Source organism: Haemaphysalis longicornis, unplaced genomic scaffold (genome assembly GCF_048455015.1).
Source record: "Haemaphysalis longicornis isolate Haplotype H1 unplaced genomic scaffold, Haemaphysalis longicornis Haplotype H1 scaffold_27, whole genome shotgun sequence".
NCBI lineage: Eukaryota > Metazoa > Arthropoda > Arachnida > Ixodida > Ixodidae > Haemaphysalis > Haemaphysalis longicornis.
This window is the reverse complement of record NW_027526325.1, coordinates 964450-981357: the sequence shown is the minus strand read 5'-3', so window position 1 is coordinate 981357 and position 16908 is coordinate 964450. Positions and strand designations below refer to the sequence as shown.

Here is a 16908-nt window from a genome sequence, read left to right as displayed (position 1 = left end):
GCTTCCCTGTTCCGACCTTTACGTCGGTGAGGTACCTCTCGTTTCGCCAGCAGTGCAGCAATTCGGTTTCGAGACAAATATATTTTTATTGGGTACCGTCCAGCAACGAAAACGCGATTCGTGCAGAAGGTGGACTCGCTTCAGGGAATAACGGAAGCGCATGCTCCTCCGACGCTCCGTGTGCGAGATTCGACGCCGGAAGCGAGCTTCAGCCGCGCTCGTCCAGGCCCGGTGGGGAGGCATCCTCGTGGCGAAGCAGAACAAATGCTTCTATGGTGACCACCGCTGCTTCAGCCAGCGCAACTCGATTCAGGACGAACCTTTGTACCCTGTTGGGAACGGCGAGAGTGAAGTCCTATGGTTCGCCGAGATAACGGACAGGCCGATGGAACACACATATTTCCTCATGGAAGAAGTATCAGACATGGAGGATATGGCAATGCCATCACGCTACCATGATGCTCTCTGGAAATTTGGCAGTCTACATCAACTGTTCCCGTTTGATCCTGGCGGCTGCCTTGCAACCGAAAACCAGGAGCATGGTCTCTCTTTCCGGTTGACCATATGAACGTTCGCACTCTTCGCTTTTATCCCCTAAGTCACTTTTATCCAGGAACTCCGGAAGCGCTCGTTGCCCGTGACGCTGGCTACACACATGTACCGAGATCGACGGCACCGAGACATCCAGCCAAATGCTCCACTGAATCTCCCAGCCAGCCTACAAGCATCGCTACTGTGGAATTATGCGCCGCCGGAAGTCGAACAACTGGTCGTACTGAGGCCCGGACTTGGCCATTTCCCGTGCAGCTGCCAGCTTGTTCCCAACCAACTTGGCGGCGGCGGGAGTATGTTAAGAAATAAAGATGCGCAGGCAGGGGGTGACAGTAGGGGGAGTAGAAGAGGAGGAAGAGGAGGATCTAGGTGCGCGCTCGGCCTCGCTAATCGACTCCATCACCGTATCAGAAGCCAGACGCTGGTCCTCTTTCGCTACACGCGCTGTGGGCTTGGGCTCGAGCCTGTGTGTGTTTTTTTTTTTTTTTTTTCCTGCATCGTCTCCACGGGAGGTACTACAAACGTGTGGGGCCCGTAAAGGCAGTCCATAAAGGGGAGGGCAGTCCTGGTCTGGCAACCATGGGGACGAAGCGAAAAAAAGCCCGGGCTCGGGCCTGAGCCCGCGGCGCGAGCGCGCAGGGGTTTGTATACTCAGAGCAGGCTGACAGATCCGCGGCCTTTACGGATGATGCGAGCTAATCAGCAGAGGGCAGTCCTGGTCTGGCAACCATGGTAGCCCCGTGAAGAAATGGCGGGATAATGTGCGGGTACGCCAGCCGAAATGCTACCTCGATCTCCCATCATGTAGCCACGTTCTTGGCGCAGGTCGGTGACGTACTGCTGGAATTCTGCAAGCTTATGCTCGAGTTCCTCCAGCAGTTTTTGGCAAATGGAGGTCCTCCGTCGTAGCACAAAGCCCTTTTGCTTCACAAAGCGTCGCAACCACGATGGCGAGTCCTTAAACTGCTTCCTGGGCACTCCGGAGGCACGTGCGAGCTCAGTGGCAACCAGAGCTCCAAGCTCCAAGGTGGCAACCAGAAAAACCGGTTTTCCCTTCCAACCGCAAATTTCAAATGGTCGTAACTTCTGCTACATACCAGATAGAGTGATAATGGTAGTCTTATTGCACTCCTCGATTTGTGCGCAGTTCACTGGTACCCTGTTTAGCTGCATCCCTCCAGCAGTTTTTTTTACAAAGGCTGTCAAAAAATCGAATATAGAAATCCAAATAAATCTGAACATAATCTTTTTACTCAAAAACAAATTTTATATCTACAATCAGAATGAAAAACTACATATGCCCCCCAATTTTCATCATCATAACTGCAAAAATGAACTTTTAGATCAAAGACCAGTGAGCCCCCTTAAGAGGGCAGTGACGGCGGCCACGACGACGACTCAGAGTCTGACCTCTCGATCAGCGATTCAGACTAGACCATAACTGGACTGGACTGGCCAAAGCATGTGCTGTGTACTTTTGACTACTTCTGTACTTTTGTACTTCTGACTATACTTTTGTACTTTCGACTACTTTTCTGTGTACTTTTGTACCTTTGACTCTGTATTCAATAAACGAGTATCGTTCGCTAGCGCTATCATACTCGAGTTTCGCTTATTTGTACCATTTACACGTTATTTCGGGCTTTTTTGCAAAATAGCCGCGTAATTGGCGCACCCCCTTTTTTGAAGCCCTAAATGCACAAGAAAAAGTGTGCAAATTACGCGAGTGAATATGGTAAATTCAACCTTACCTGCTGCATGTTTGTGCTTTGGAATAATGGGGGGACAGGTGCACTTCATGGGATCAAGGACGTCGGCTGAATGTGTGGGATGCGGACCACAGGTACGGGGGAGAGGGCCAGGCGAGGCATGCAAGCCGTTGAGCACGTCATCAGCGGTGATGGGCTTTGAACGCCGGGAAGAGCCGGGGCAGCTTGTGCGACCAAATGGCCGGGGACCCTGCAGGGGCATGTGAAAGGGGCCCTGGGGCTATTGTTATCCGTCGGCAGGTGCGTGAGCGCTCTTCAGTGGGGACTGTGCAGTCACTGCCACTTGCAGTGTGGCAGCTTATTGATGGCTGGAAAAAGCGGTGGCTGGCCTCGCACTGTGTCGTCGAGGGGGCAGTAATCTGCACTGGTTCCTTTTGGTGCGAAGTTGCATTCCAGGCCGGATGTGCGTGCAAGCGAAACAGCGAGGGTGGGGGAAGCCAGCGTGGTGCGACCCCTTTGTGCGTGTGTGGGTCCTCCTTCCCCCCTGAGGCAGCTGTGGTGGTGGTGGTGGTGCAGGAGCTGCGCGTAGTGGTGGAGCCCCTGGTGGCGGGGCCGCCCAAGCTGGAGCCCCTGCAGGCCTCCCCGGCCGTGGCTCCCCCGCTTCTGCCGCCGGGGGACGCGGAGGAGGCTCGACCGCTGCCCGCACTGGTGGGTGGGCCCCCTCTCTCCGCCCCTGCATGCCCGGGGGCCGGCTGGCTGGCTGGGGCATGCTCCGCTGGGTCCTCCCCTCCCCGCGCGGCTGGCCAGAGCACCCGTGCGTGTTCCCAGAGCCCGACGCCGGGGGCTGTGGGTGGCGACCGGTGGTCCCTGATGACGCCAGCGGAGGCGCCCCCCAGCACGGCGGCCCCCAGCCAGCAGCACCGCTTGGTCCCCCCGTCCGAGCGTCCCCCGGAGGTGGGCCGTGCTTTCTCTTCCCACGCTGCGTGCTTTGCCCTAACCAAGCCTCGCCAGTTGTGCGAGGGCTGAGTCGGCAGTCGCTCGCGTCCCCTGGTCGCACAGGGGAGCGAGTTCTTGCTGGCCTGGCAGTGTGCGTCCGACGCGTGCCGGCAGTCGGTGAGCAACCAAGTGTTTCCCATGCCTCACCACTGGCTCGTAGACGGCAGTGTGGGAGAGTGGCCGCAGCAAACAACTTTCTCCCTATTGCTTCACGTGGACGAAACGTCTGTGGAGGAAGGAGTGCAATTTCTTTGCATGTTGCGCAACACAGGCACACGCACAGAGCCCTGGCTCTATTATCGCTGCCTTCTATCTTCCCATAGAACTCCCAGTGCCGCAACCCCGCTTCACTGCTGCCATTGCTTGGTGGCAGTGGAGGTGCAGCCACCTGGAGCCACCGGAGAAACCATCGAAGCGCATCTCAGCTGCACTGTGGTTGGAGTGCTTTCCGCCTCTTCACCGGTTGTTGCGAGACGTGCAAGCACAGTGCCAGCAAGCGTCCTCAGTGGCGGGAAGCATGGAACTCGGCCAATTATTGTAGGCGTGCCCGAGTTACCTCGGTGTGATGGAAAGTGGACGCCCACCTGGAAGACCCTCCTGCCCTGGTTGACAGAGAAGCCGGCGTGCCTGCCGCCCCCTTCCCTCGACGCTGCCCGCGCCGCCACGGGGAAAGTGGCGTTCAGGAGGCCCGTGTTCTCCCGCAGCTCGCGGCCAAGGCACCCGGGCCCCGCCGTCGCGGTCCGCCAGCCGTGGCTTCCCCAAATGTGCGCTGGCCACGCCAGCCTTCCTGTGCCTGTGGGCTGCGACACTTCCTTGGAGATTTCGCAAGGCTGGGGCAGCGTGCTGGGCCAGGGGCCTTGCGTGCCCACGGCCCAGTCTGATGCGTGGGGGCGGCTGGGAAGGAGCACTGCTCTTGAGGCTTGCCCCCGGGGAGGTCCGCAGGGCCGGGGACCTGTGCCAGTGCCCTCTGAGCGACTGCTGCCTCCTCTCGCGCGCTGCGGCGGCCAAGGCTGTGTTGCGCCACTGAGCCCCAGGGCGCTGTGTGTGCCATCCCGGCCGCTTCTCGGGTGGGGCAGGGAGGATGGAGAGGGGGCTTTCGGTGCACGCTGGTCGGGAGCGGTGCGGAGGAGCCCTGCGCCGCGGCACACCTCTTCAGCGAGCACAAGCCCACCATCACTAGCTGCCTCTTTGAAAGCCTTTGTCTGCAAGCGCCCTGGCCTTCCGAGCATGAGGGCGATGGAGGCAAGAGCCTTTGCCACTGGCTCGGTGCAGACGTGTCCGGGCCTTGGCGCCCGTGAGGCGAAGCGCAGGCTGACCAGAAGGCGGCGCCCCTTGAAGGACAACAGGCGGCTTTATTGAGCGTCTCGCTGGCCACCCTCGGACCGAGCGTGAAGAGGCCAAGACCCCTGCCCCAAGCGTGCAGAGCAGGCCACCATTCAGTGCCACTCCTTCTTTTTCCTGCAACAACCAAGTTCTAGCACAGGCAATGGCTGGTGGCAAAATGGGCATTCAGTTGACTGCCGCAGAAACGGGGGGGCAGTCTGGCGCCAGGCAGAGACCAGCTCGGCGAGAGCACATTGGCTCGCCCTTCTGTCCCTGCGCAGGTGGTGGGCGACCTTTGGGCACTTGAGGGCCGTCCCCAACAAAGGTGCAGGCATGCACACGTCCACCTTTACTTCGACTGCACTGATCTTGAAGGTAAAGATAACTGATCCTCGGCCAAGGGACGAGATGTACGAGTTTTAGGTCCAGGTCGTGTTTTCGACGGCGGGCTGCCTTGGTGGTGAGCGTGTTCTAATGGCACACACGACGGTGCGTCTGTTGTGCAACGCCGCACGATTGGCGCACAGGTCTCGCACAGGCTGTCTGCAAAGCAAGCAGCTGCAAGCTGCCGTGTGCTTTGGCGATAAGCTTGGTCTTTGTGATGGGGCTTGCCCCCATCACAAAGGAGGTCCAGGGGAGCAGGTGAGGCACTGCCCCGAATGTGGCCACAGGGTTGCGCACCACGGCCGTGCTCGTGTCGGCGACAGGCGTTCGTGGCAGTCTGCCCAGTGGATGGAAATCGTGCCGTCTGTTTGGGAACACGCACGCGGCTCATGCGTTGGCGCAGCAGAATGGCGCGCTAGCAGCCTGCGCAGAGGGTGGACGAAGTGCTCAAGGCTGAGTGGGGAGTCGACGCAAACACTTTGCTCTGCAAAGCATCAGGTCTCTCGCATTCGTTGATTGATTTGATTTGATTGATTGTGGGGTTTAACGCGCCGACGCAACGCAGGCGAAGAGGCGCGCCGTAGTGGAGGGCTCCGGATTAATTTTGACCACCTGGGGATCTTTATCGTGCGCTGAAATCTCGTACACACGGACGTTTTTGCTTTTCGCCTCCATCAGAAAAGCGGCCGCCGCGGCCGGGAATCGAACCCGCGACCTCGTGCTCAGCAGCGCAACGCCTTAGCCACTGAGCCACCGCGGCGGGCTGCCGATTCGTTTTTCTTGCTCACACAGTTCCGTGCGCGTTACAATCGGAGGTGCCAGTTTTTTCGGTTTTTTTGTCAGGAAAATCGGGTGCGCATTAGAATCGGGGGCGCAATAGAATCGGGAAATTACAGTATACTCTTCTGTGTCCTCGCACAAAATCCTTATCAGTTTGGTGGTAAAAAACAAGAAAAAAATCGAGCGCTCTCGACAAGCGTCGCACCTGAACCCTGCAGCACTAATCTGACACGAGCGCCAGGTTATCTTGAAGGTGATAGCGCGATATGGCGCGGTGAATTTGGCAAAATATCCCGGCTGTACGTTCTCGAGACCCTAAACACAAAATCAAAACCGCAGTCGTCAGATAAGAAGCATGTTTTGTTTATAAATACAGCGCGGAGTCACAATGAAATTACCTGCCAGCGCTTGTTGAAGTGCGAGGCACCTGAACCGGAGCTTCGTCGTCCTAACTGAAATCTGAAGATCCCACATCATTGCTTGACCCCTCACTGCTGCTGGAATCGGAAAAATCGACAGCAGGAGCTGCCGAAGTGCTTGCTACAGCAGTCCGACTGTGCGGAGCGCAGCGCAAACCCGACGCCATTTTTCCTCCTCCTCCCCTCAACTGTCGGTTCAAATTTCTCTTGCTCACCGTTACCACATGAGACACATAAACAAACGAAACCGAAATTGAAAGAGAAGTTGCCAATGAACTCACCAGATGGCAATAGTTGTCTGTGTAGCGCTGGTTTCAGATTTTGCGGGAGATTTAAAATCATTGGACGCCAGCTTCTGATTGCCTATACGCCTCGAGCGCGGCCTGTAGGGGCGCCACTGAAATCCCCCTAGCGGCCCGTTTCGAAAGCAGGCGCGGGAGTCCGCGTCCCGCTCCCCAGTGCCGCCGCTGCTTTTGCGGCACGTTCACGACTGACATTTACCGTTTGCGGGCGTTGGAAATCCATGTTTATGTGGAGCAGTCACTCTGTTCGCAAATGGGGTGTGTTTACGAGAGCGCAAATGTTTTTGACGCGATCTTAGTTTGGTATATTCGGTTTGTATAAGCGCTAGGTGTGTGTCACAAGGCCAGCGTCGCGGAACCGGCGTATGATGGAGCCGATTGCAGTTAAAATGACCTGAATTTACTAGCAGTCTCTCCGTAACCACCGGTTCCTCAGATGCTCATGCTACTGCTATACACTACTATTTAGATCGGTTTTGTGCGCTTACATAATCAGCGGAGCACTCATACCTGACAGCACGCCAGTTACGTTTGCCTCAGATATTGATCACCACCATTTACAAGCCAGTCTGTGTTAATTTCGGGAATATTCAACAAAAGTACGATGGAACCGCATAATTATACTCGGGGATCAGCACACGACAGAGTCGTCTTTTCGTGAGGTGAGCGCCCGCAAACATAGCTGCTACACATATACTTTGCGAGCAGCGCGGCGACGGGCTTAGAATATAATCCGCGTCCGCGACTAATACTTCGAAATATCGTCATATGGCACAGGGAGCCAGCAGAATAAAGCCGAAACTGAAATTAGAGGGCCTTATCACATATACCACACTCTTCCAACGACACCTTTCACCGCTTGTTGAACAGCCTGTCCTCTATATACTTCCAAAAATGCGTCCGCCGTACGATTAGCTGTTCGTTGAAGTAGAAAAACAAAAGGGAAGTGAACGCGAGATTTGTGTGTGTGATTACTAAAACGTTCATTGCTTGATTCCGCTCCGCATTTGTACACAGCGTCCCCCTCCCCTACCCCCCCCCCGATGTCTCGCGAAATAGAAGTGCATTTCGCGTGGTCTAGTGAACCCTACCTGGCTTAAGTTTGGACGAACATCTTAAGCATGTCAGAAGTAGCACTGCTTTTTTTTTTCATTTCCGTTAGAGCTATTATGTTTCGTTTCCGCACTTGCACAGCAGTTATTTTTCCGTGGTTTCATTAACTTGCTTTGGTTCTTGGCGTGTATGGGCACATATTTAACGACGCACTAGCTTGGAATATACTTAACATTTTCGCATGGTTTATATTCTTATAAAAGGCATAAGTTATTGTCCGGGATTGAGTAATCGCATCCCCGAAACATATTTTTCTGCGACGTACATATTCGAAACGAAGCCGCATACTTTGTCCACGCTGCAAAAAAAAAAAAAAAAAAAGCCAACCTTTCATTTTGCCAGTATCAGGTCTAAACGAGGCGACAGCAGAATTCACTTGTGCCTGATGTTTTGGAGGTGACAGGGGTGGTATACTGCGGCCGTCTCCGACGCCCGTAACAGCGGCGACGAAGCGCGCAGAACCGCGTCCCCGGGTAGCTCTTGAAGGCAATCGCGTACTCTACGAAAACGCAGCTGCTTTTTAAGGGACCTAAACGTACTCTTTGCCTACAGACGTCACCATAACAAGTTTTTTTAGGGCGCGAAAGGGCGAAACGAAGCGAAACAGAACCAAAACACTGAACGCGCCCCTATCAGCCACGCAGCGCAAATCCCGTCAACGCCGCGGAGAAGCGGCGGCAGGCGGCGCAGCGATCGCGAAGCTCGAGGCGTATAGGGACCGGGCAGCTGGACGGGTGGCGCCACCACTCGGCGCTCCCCTCGTCAGTGGAATGAGCCGGTGCATTGGACTACACAGACTCCCGTTGCTTTTGTTGTGTTTGCTTCGGTGCTTTGTATGTTTTGGTGGCATTGTGAGCACACTTTTGAGATGAAACGAAGTCTAGACAGATGTGTTGGGTTCTTAGATGCAGTACAGTCGAACACGGATATATCGAACTCCAAGGGGATCGTGAAAGAATTCGATATATCGATAATTCGATATATAAAATAGGCCTATATGAAGATTATCTGACAACTCCGCACATCACTGAGAGTTTTCTGAAGTCGTGGAAAACGGTAATTTACAGCTTTGACCATCAAAGCACGGAAAATTCGAACCGCAGCATGATGACCACCGTCCTTTATTTATCATTGAAATGTCTTTGAGCTTTGCTTGTTTTTTCTTTGCGTTGTAGAGTTCGCCAAATTGTCTTCAAGATTACAAACACGCACAAATGAGAAAATCAACGCTGTACACTGTGCCACAACAGAGGCGAATAACGCTGACGTAACCTCGGCTGCAGTAGGCGGTTGGGAACGTTGTCAGGCACTGGGTGCCGTTATCTTCAGTATCCGAACCGAACACCTCCCCCATCTGGAGGCATGCAACGAAGTCGCTTTGCACCCGACACGCTCCGGAATAGCCGGGGCGGGTTGTGCTGCATTCGCCTTTACGTCAACGTTGATGGGTGCATCGCCCTCAAAACTACTGCGAGGAATTCCGAACGGCTTTTCAACCAACAACTTTTCAGCATCCTGCACCCGACGAATTCCCGCCTTCGTTGCTCCGAAATGAATGCCTTGTACAAAACAAACATACAACGCCGCATCGGTCCCCCTGCACGAGCCACCAAACAGCTCAGCCACAGAAAAAGAGTGCCTCCGGTCAATTTCTTTTCCTCCTTTATGTCCTTCCGCCCCAACCACTATCCGCGTTCTAGCTATCATGAAGCTGCCCCTCGTGCCAGCGTGAAAACAGCTGTTGAAGGCCATCGAAGCGACATAATGCCGCGGACGCCGCCCCTGTCTCACCAAGCCAGGCAGCGCCTGCGATGAGTCAACATTATCATCAACTCCACCCCATCACAGGACGCAAACTTTCAGGGGAGCCTTCGGCACGGAATTCGATATATCGAATTTGCCCATGATCAGGAGTTCGATACACGCGCACAACAGCCCTATACTTTTGCATGGGATTTTCGAGGGGATGTTTGCACTGTTCGATATAGACAATAATTCGATATATCCGTGTTCGATATATCCGTGTTCAACTGTATTGACTACGTAAACTTGTCGGACGCGTCTAAAGTTGGGTATCGGCTGCAATGGCATGAGCGCTTTTTGCAACGATCTGCGCATGGCTCCACCCGTTCTGAGTACGAATAAAACTACTATTATTAGTATTATTTTCTTTTTAAATGCACTAACAGCTACGCAAACTTATTGGGTGCTTGTAAGGTTGGGGAAGGGCTACATTGACACGAGCGCTTTTTGCAGCGCTCTGCGCCTGGCTTTGCGCGATCTGAATAGGAATAAAACTTTTAGCAATATTAGAATTCACTTCTACCACTTTAAATTATCTTCACTGGTTTCAATGACTACGGTTTCCACGCCAGCCTTAGCGCTGGGATACCTCGATACGTGTGCTCAGGGGTGAGACAGCTGCGCATATTGCGCAGTTTTGATACAAAGTTGTTTTCCTGCGCCAGGCTGCTCCAAAAGCTTGAAAATCGGAAAAATTGCGCCAAACTGCTCCAAAACAGTATGAGAGCCAAGGATTTGAACGCTCCCGTCAGTTTCAGTGGGCGAAAATGCTTTCTGACGGCATAATTTTTCAGCAGCCCTAAGGTGATGGTGTTTGTAAAAGTTTAATTTATTGATCAATCAATAAAAAACGCATAAAATTGTCCCAGAAAGTTCTTTCGAAAGCGACAATGTCGTGGTGCACATGTTATATTCTGTACATTTTTAAAGCTTTTCCATCGAAAACCATCGCAAAGCCCTATATAAAAATACTAATGTTTACTGAGGCGACAAAACTTGTTCAAGCTGATGAAAAAACGGCAATTTTTGGAGCGCCATATCTCCGGAACGACATCACTGGGCGCCGCATTGGAAAACATGATCGGCGGGCGAAGCAGTTACTCGTGGTTCAGGCTAGTTCACTCTAGGTCAGGCAGAGTGCTATTTGAAGATTTCTACCGTGGTTTCGGTTATGGGGGTGGGTACATTTAGTTGTTTGATCTGTTACGGGAAGTTGCGCCGCTCGGAAGACTGAGTTCATCAAAAACAATGCGGTGCCCGCGAATTTGCCATGTTTCGGCCTTGAGTGTGAGGCGCGGTGCGTGCCTGAAGTGAAATTTCGGACTTATTGCGGTGTTATGAAACGCTGTTATTGCTGCCTTTGACAGCGAGCTTCCTCTGGTACAAGGAATACAAGGACTCTGGTAGAACATACTTTATCGAAAGGCTATTTCAGTGTTATTTACGTTCAAAACCGATGAAAAAGTGCACTCCCCCCCCTCTCGATTTGCCAAAAATTTGATTTTTTAGGCACATAAGCTGACATAATAAATGTCGTTCACTGCTCCAAATCAAGGTTCTTCTGCTCCAAAATCCAGATTTCGCTGCTCCAAAAACTGCTCCCAAATCGGATTCAGCTGTCTCACCCCTGTGTGCTTTAAATAGAAAGGCACCTGCATACGAGATGGATTACCGTGTAGCCGTAGAAATGTTGCGGTAGTTTACACTTTCTGTAACCGTGAGCTTTGTACCTTCGGTTTTGGTGAGTGACACTGTGACAGCATGGGAGCCTGAAAGCCGAAGTGGAAATCCCACGTTTGTGGTGGTCATTTTATCAAGAGTCAAAGTTATTCACCAACTCAACACAGGGGTGAGACAGCTGCGCATATTGCGCAGTTTTGATACAAATTTGTTTTCCTGCGCCAGGCTGCTCCAAAAGCTTGAAAATCGCAAAAATTGCGCCAAACTGCTCCAAAACAGTCTGAGAGCCAAGGATTTTAACGCACCCGTCAGTCTCAGTGGGGAAAAATGCTTACTGACGGCATAATTTTTCAGCACCGCCAAGGTGATGCTGTTTGTAAAGGTTTGGTTGATTGATCATTCAATAAAACACCGCATGAAACTGCCTCAGAGATAGTTTCTTTTTTTTTTTTCGAAAGTCTCGTCAGGTAGCACATGTTACATTCTGCGAGTTTTAAAGTTTCCCTATCGAAAACCATTCCAAAGTCCTGTAGAAAAAATGCTTATGCGTACTGAGGCGACAAACTACTTGTGCAAGTTGACGAAAAAACGGCAATTTTCGGAGCGCCTTATCTCCGGAACGACATCAGCGTTCAGCGGGCGCCGCCATCTTGGTGTGGTGAACATTGGAAAACATGGCCGCCGGGCGAAGCAGTTGCTCAGGCTGAGTGCTCTTCGCCGATTTGTACCGTGGTTTTGGTTATGGGGGTGGCTGTGTTTACATTTAGTTGTTTGATCTGTTGCGGGAAGCTGCGCAACTCGAAAGACGGGAGTTCATCAAAAACAACGTGGTGCCGGCGAATTCGCCGTGTTTCGGCGTTGAGTGTGAGGCGCGGTGCGTGCTTGAAGTGAAATTTCGCACTCGTTGCGGTGTTATAAAACGCTGATTTATTGCTGCCTCTGACAGCAAGCTTGCGAGCGGCGGGAATGGGACGATAGACGCTGCAGAAGTGGCGGCGCAGGCTACATCGCCGCAAAATATTCAAGCAGTGTCTCAGGACGGGCTATTATTGCACGCTAGTAATAATGGTTCATCTATCTGAAGTGAAATTTGGAGCCAAGGGGGAGGTGGCTGAACATACCAATGTTACTCAAATTACGATCGTAGTGAACGTGTACCTTGGGGATTGAATGGGGAGGGGGGGGGGGGGGGGGGGTGCGACGATTGTCACCTCGCTTTGCACAACTTTTGCCGTGGCTCTACACTTGTGCGTAAAGCCGGGTCTGGGATTGCAAAAATAATAATTTAGGCATTCACGTGATAATAAAAATACCTTGGAGTTGCTTAGTTTTTCAATTCTATATTCTCAACGGCGCTCCACGCTATCTACGCATAGAGCCTAGAAATTTAAATATGGTTTGTAAAAATGTCATACCAATTGTGATACTCTGATAGAAAAACTTTATTGATAGCTGTTTCAGAGTTATGTACGTTCAAAACCAATTAAAAAGTGCACTCCCCCCCCCCGATTTGCCAGAAATTTGTTTTTTAGGCTCCTAAGGTGGCATAATAAATGTCGTTCTTCTGCTCCAAATCAAGGTTCTCCTGCTCCAAAATCGAGATTTTGCTGCTCCGAAAACTGCTCCCAAATCTGGTTCAGCTGTCTCACCCCTGTCAACAGCCCAAGCTACAAACCATCCACCATCCCTCCTCCGCTTCCCGTTTTACCATCTGCGTAGAATAAAGGCTGGCACCGATAGTTAAAAAATGTGGCAGTGTTAACGTCAGCCAGTGTTTTTAATGCTTAAGTATTCTTTACAGAGCAACTAAAAAAACCGTATAATGCCTGGTGAAGCACCAAAAACGCGCGATTAGTTGCCTCAAATATTAGTGCATGAGCCCGAGTCCTCCGCCACAGACACATTTCCGACACACTGGAAAAAGTGTAGATTTGGAGAGGGGGCATGGAAGTTCAAAATTAAGCAGTAAAATCATCTAGCCCTCCGTATAATGATTATGATGGTTGAACACAAAGCTTTCTTCAGGCAAAATCGAATGGGAAATGGTCAAAGTCAAAGACACTGCGATCAAAAGACCAAACTGCGTGCTGGTCAAATTCGACGCTTAACTAGTCAAAGTTTAAATCCAGAAGGCAACCAAGGAAACCCATACGATAGAGCTTTGCTATAAACCATCGTCGTTAGACGGAGGTGTGCATGATTTTTCAGGCGTAGGTGGCAGCTTGTAAAACGACCTCGGCATTCAGTTGTAAAGCTGAGTACAGGTTTCTGGCACCCTCCTGTCTTGCGTCCTTCAGCCACGCAGGAGGTGGTTTTTGAAAAATCATTTACCAACAAGCCAGCAACCATTGCAATTCTTGTAAAGCAATGCTTCTCCACAACAAGCAATAACGTTCTACTATCATGCGGTTTTTATTCTATCAACGATTCCCGATGACTGTAGTAAGAGCATTTCTGTGAAATTAAACACGTTTCAGCCGTAGGTAATGAAGTTACGGAAGCGTCGTCCGTCACAATTTCTGTTTTGAGGTAAATCTTCGAAGACACAGCCCAACTTTGTCTTTCGCTTGTGCTCGACGTCGACGCCGTTTCGTCATCACTGCCAAAGAGGCCAGCGCCGCAGCATTCCTAGATCGGTTGCGCACACCGGCTTTGTGGGAGCATTTAGCAGCAATATACTCCTCGATTCGCGAAACTGCATGCAGGCATGAAAAAAATTGCACAAAACAATGAACTTTCACTTCCAGCTTGACTTCCAGCTTGGCGCATTGAGCGTCGTCTGCTATTTGTAAATACTGAGTATGGGCGTAGATAACACACATGTCATGCCTCGTAAACGTCACATCTGCGCTTAAGATTTACCGATCTGAAAAACGCACGTTGGGTTATGTACGCTTTGCAAGCTGCACCGCAGAAAAACTACAGAAAGCCATGCACAACTACGCTGCACTGACCGCCACCGGCATTCCACTGATGAGCGGATCGCCACGGGCGGCGCTGTTCGCTGAAACGACGGGGGTGCCATACAACGGCCGCCCGGTCCCTATAGCGCCGTCGTGAAAGAGTTAAGACGCTACACAGAGAGAGCTACACAAAGGCAGGCGCCTGTCTGTGTAGCTCTCTCTGTGTAGCGTCTTAGTTAGCGCAGTTTACCGCTTCTGAGAAAATTCCCCTGACTTCTTGGGGGCCCCCAACGCCGTGTTCTCCTATTCTAAAACTGGCTAATTGCTTGCACTCCGCTTTTGCGGCAGCTCCTCCGTCAACTTCAGGCTGTGCAGGTAGCAGTCACCCGAGAAGTGCAGCGAGCACACTCTGCTCGCCAATTGGGGCAACCAGTTCTTGCGGCCGCTGGCGCGCATGAACTCATCCCACGGTTTGCGCTGCGCGTCGTCATGTGGAAAATAGTGCATCTTGGCGTCGTCCTTCGATTTGCTCGGACAGGCTTCCACTGAGCAGTTGAGCAGTGTTGCGTGACTGGTGCCACGTGAGCATGCGGAAGCACGAGCGGCCCCGGCCCGCAGTAAGAGCCGATGCGCACGACAGCTGCTCCGCTGACAAAAGAAGTCCCACACTTTATTTGGGGCAGAATATATACAAAATAAGTGGCAGCCTAACTAAATGGCTGAAGGGTGGCGACCTCTACATCTCCCCCCTTGAGGACCAGGCGGAAGAGGGAGGACACCAGACACTGCACGTTACAAGTTCAGGCGGTCCGGAGGCACAACACGGCGGCCACTACGTGTCCGCGTCACACCACTGCGGTCACTGTCTGCAGGGGGCAGTCCAAGGGAACCGGGTGGTTGCACTGCGGGTTCCGGAAGGGGAAGTGGCCGCTGTGGCTCTTGCTCCTCAGACGGCGGTAGTTCCACCCTTGGCGCAAAAGGTGCAAAAAGCACTAGGTGACGCCGGTTGCATTGTAGGACGCCACCCTGCTCCGTTTCCACGACATAGCTTCGTGGTCGCCGTGCTGGGCTCAGCACAGTAGCCTTGACCTGGTCGGGCCGCACCCAGACATACTGGCCTGTTCGGAGCGATGGCAGATTTCGAGCTCCGTGATGCCTGTTAAAGCCAGCCGTCTGTTTCCGCTCTTTGCTCCTCACGTCTTTCCTCGACGGCCAGTGAGGACATAACTGGGAGTCCTGTTTCGGACTTGTCGTCCCATCAAGAGTTGGGCCGGGCTGAAGCCATCGACTCCTGGGGTGTCCCGGTAGCTGAGCAAGGCCAGATGAGGATCTGCTGCTTTGCGGAACAACTCCTTGAGGGTCCTGACCATTCTCTCCGCCTCTCCATTCGATTGTGCATAGTGCGGGCTGCTGGTGACGTGGTCAAAGCCGTAAGATGCCGCAAGCGCTGCCAACTCGTGCGAAGAGAAGGGGGAACCATTGTCCGATCTGACCTCTCGCGGAATCCCATGGCGGGCAAAGATGCTTTTGAGGACATCAATGACTGCCTGAGCCGTTGTGCTCCTCAAGGTTACGACTTGAGGGTACCTGGAGTGGTAGTACACCACCAAGATGAATGTCTGGCTGCGGAGGTGGAACAGGTCCATGCCGACAAGTTCCCAGGGTCGTCCAGGTAGGACCGTGGAGATCAGGGGTTCTGCAAGGTTCACCCGAGTGGAAGCACACTGTTCGCAGTTGGTTACCAGAGAGGTAATGTCTGCCGAAATGCCAGGCCACCAAATGGACTCTCGAGCAAGAGCTTTCACCCTATTGATGCCTTGGTGTCCTTCGTGTAACAGCGTCAAGACAGCTGGCCGAAGGGAATGTGGGATGACTATCCTGGCGCCTTTCAGTAGAACACCGTCACAGACAGAGAGCTCATCTGCTGCTGAGGCATACTAGGAGAGGTGCAGTGGCAGCTTGGACTTCTGTGGCCAACCATTCTGGCAGAAGGAGGTGAGGGCTCTGCACTCGCCATCTGACTCTTGTGCCTGTCGCATGTCCTGTGGGCTTAGTGGCAAGGCTTCTGACATGCCGCTGACCACTTGAGCTGCAAACAATTCCACGGTGTCCAGGGGGAGGGGGACGCCTTTTGGGTGATGCGTGACAACGTATCTGCCGTAGCTAGCAGCTTTCCTGGCACGTGCAGCATCCGGAACTATATCGTATGGTCTTTAACCTGAGCCTCTGTGCGAGGCGGCAGCATGTCCAGCTCCATCTTGCCGAAGAGTGAAACGAGTGGTAGGTGATCTGTCTCGACATCAAAGGTGATGCCGCGGACGAATTTGTCAAACCGTTGGATAGCCCATGTCGTTGCCAACGCTTCCTTTTCTGTCTGGCTGTAACGCTGCTCTGTCTCGGTCATTGACCTCGAAGCAAACGCAACTGGGCGGCGCTCTCCTGAGGGCTGGGTCTGCAGCAAGACCGCGCCGAGTCCAAACGAGCTTGCGTCAGCTGAAACTGTGGTGGCGTATGACGGATGGTACTTGGCCATGCAACGGTCTGACGTCAGGAGTTCCTTGATTTTCTCGAATGCAGCATTTTGTTCATGCTGCCACACCCAACTCACAGACTTGCTTAGAAGTGCTCTGATGGGAGCTGTGACCTCCGAGATGCAAGGCAAAAACCGGGCAAGATGGTGGACCATTCCGAGCAGTCGCCTGACACCTGCGATGTCGGTTGGAGCCTCCATGGCTTTGACTGCTTCGACCTTGTCTGGACTTGGCCTGATGCCTTGTGCTGAAACGATGACTCCTAGGAAGGAGACTTCGGAGACGCCAAAACGACACTTGTCTTGGTTCAATGTGATGCCTGCTTTTGCAAGGCGAGACAGCACCTGGCTCGGTCTGGCGTCGTGCTCCTCGCGGGTGCGCCCAAAGACCAGAATGTCGTCTATCATATTGGC

At 52.7% G+C, this 16908-nt stretch overlaps 1 protein-coding gene and 1 pseudogene across 6 annotated transcripts in view; one reads left to right on the top strand and one right to left on the bottom strand.

Annotated features, from left to right (window-relative positions):
• The window catches only part of LOC144172923 (lysine-specific demethylase 4B-like), a 131803-nt gene that overhangs the window by 43996 nt on the left and 70899 nt on the right, over positions 1 to 16908 (top strand). For 3 of the 6 annotated variants that reach the window (XM_077701518.1, XM_077701517.1, XM_077701519.1), the window contains exons 7-8: positions 2838 to 2969; positions 3090 to 3215. The exons of 2 other annotated variants lie outside the window; for them this stretch is intronic. In XM_077701518.1, the coding sequence (XP_077557644.1) occupies positions 2838 to 2969; positions 3090 to 3215 (258 nt within the window). The remainder of the gene's footprint in view (positions 1 to 2837; positions 2970 to 3089; positions 3216 to 16908) is intronic. One more of the 6 variants, XM_077701520.1, reaches the window with a different exon arrangement.
• LOC144172925 (uncharacterized) lies at positions 12582 to 15741 on the bottom strand (annotated as a pseudogene).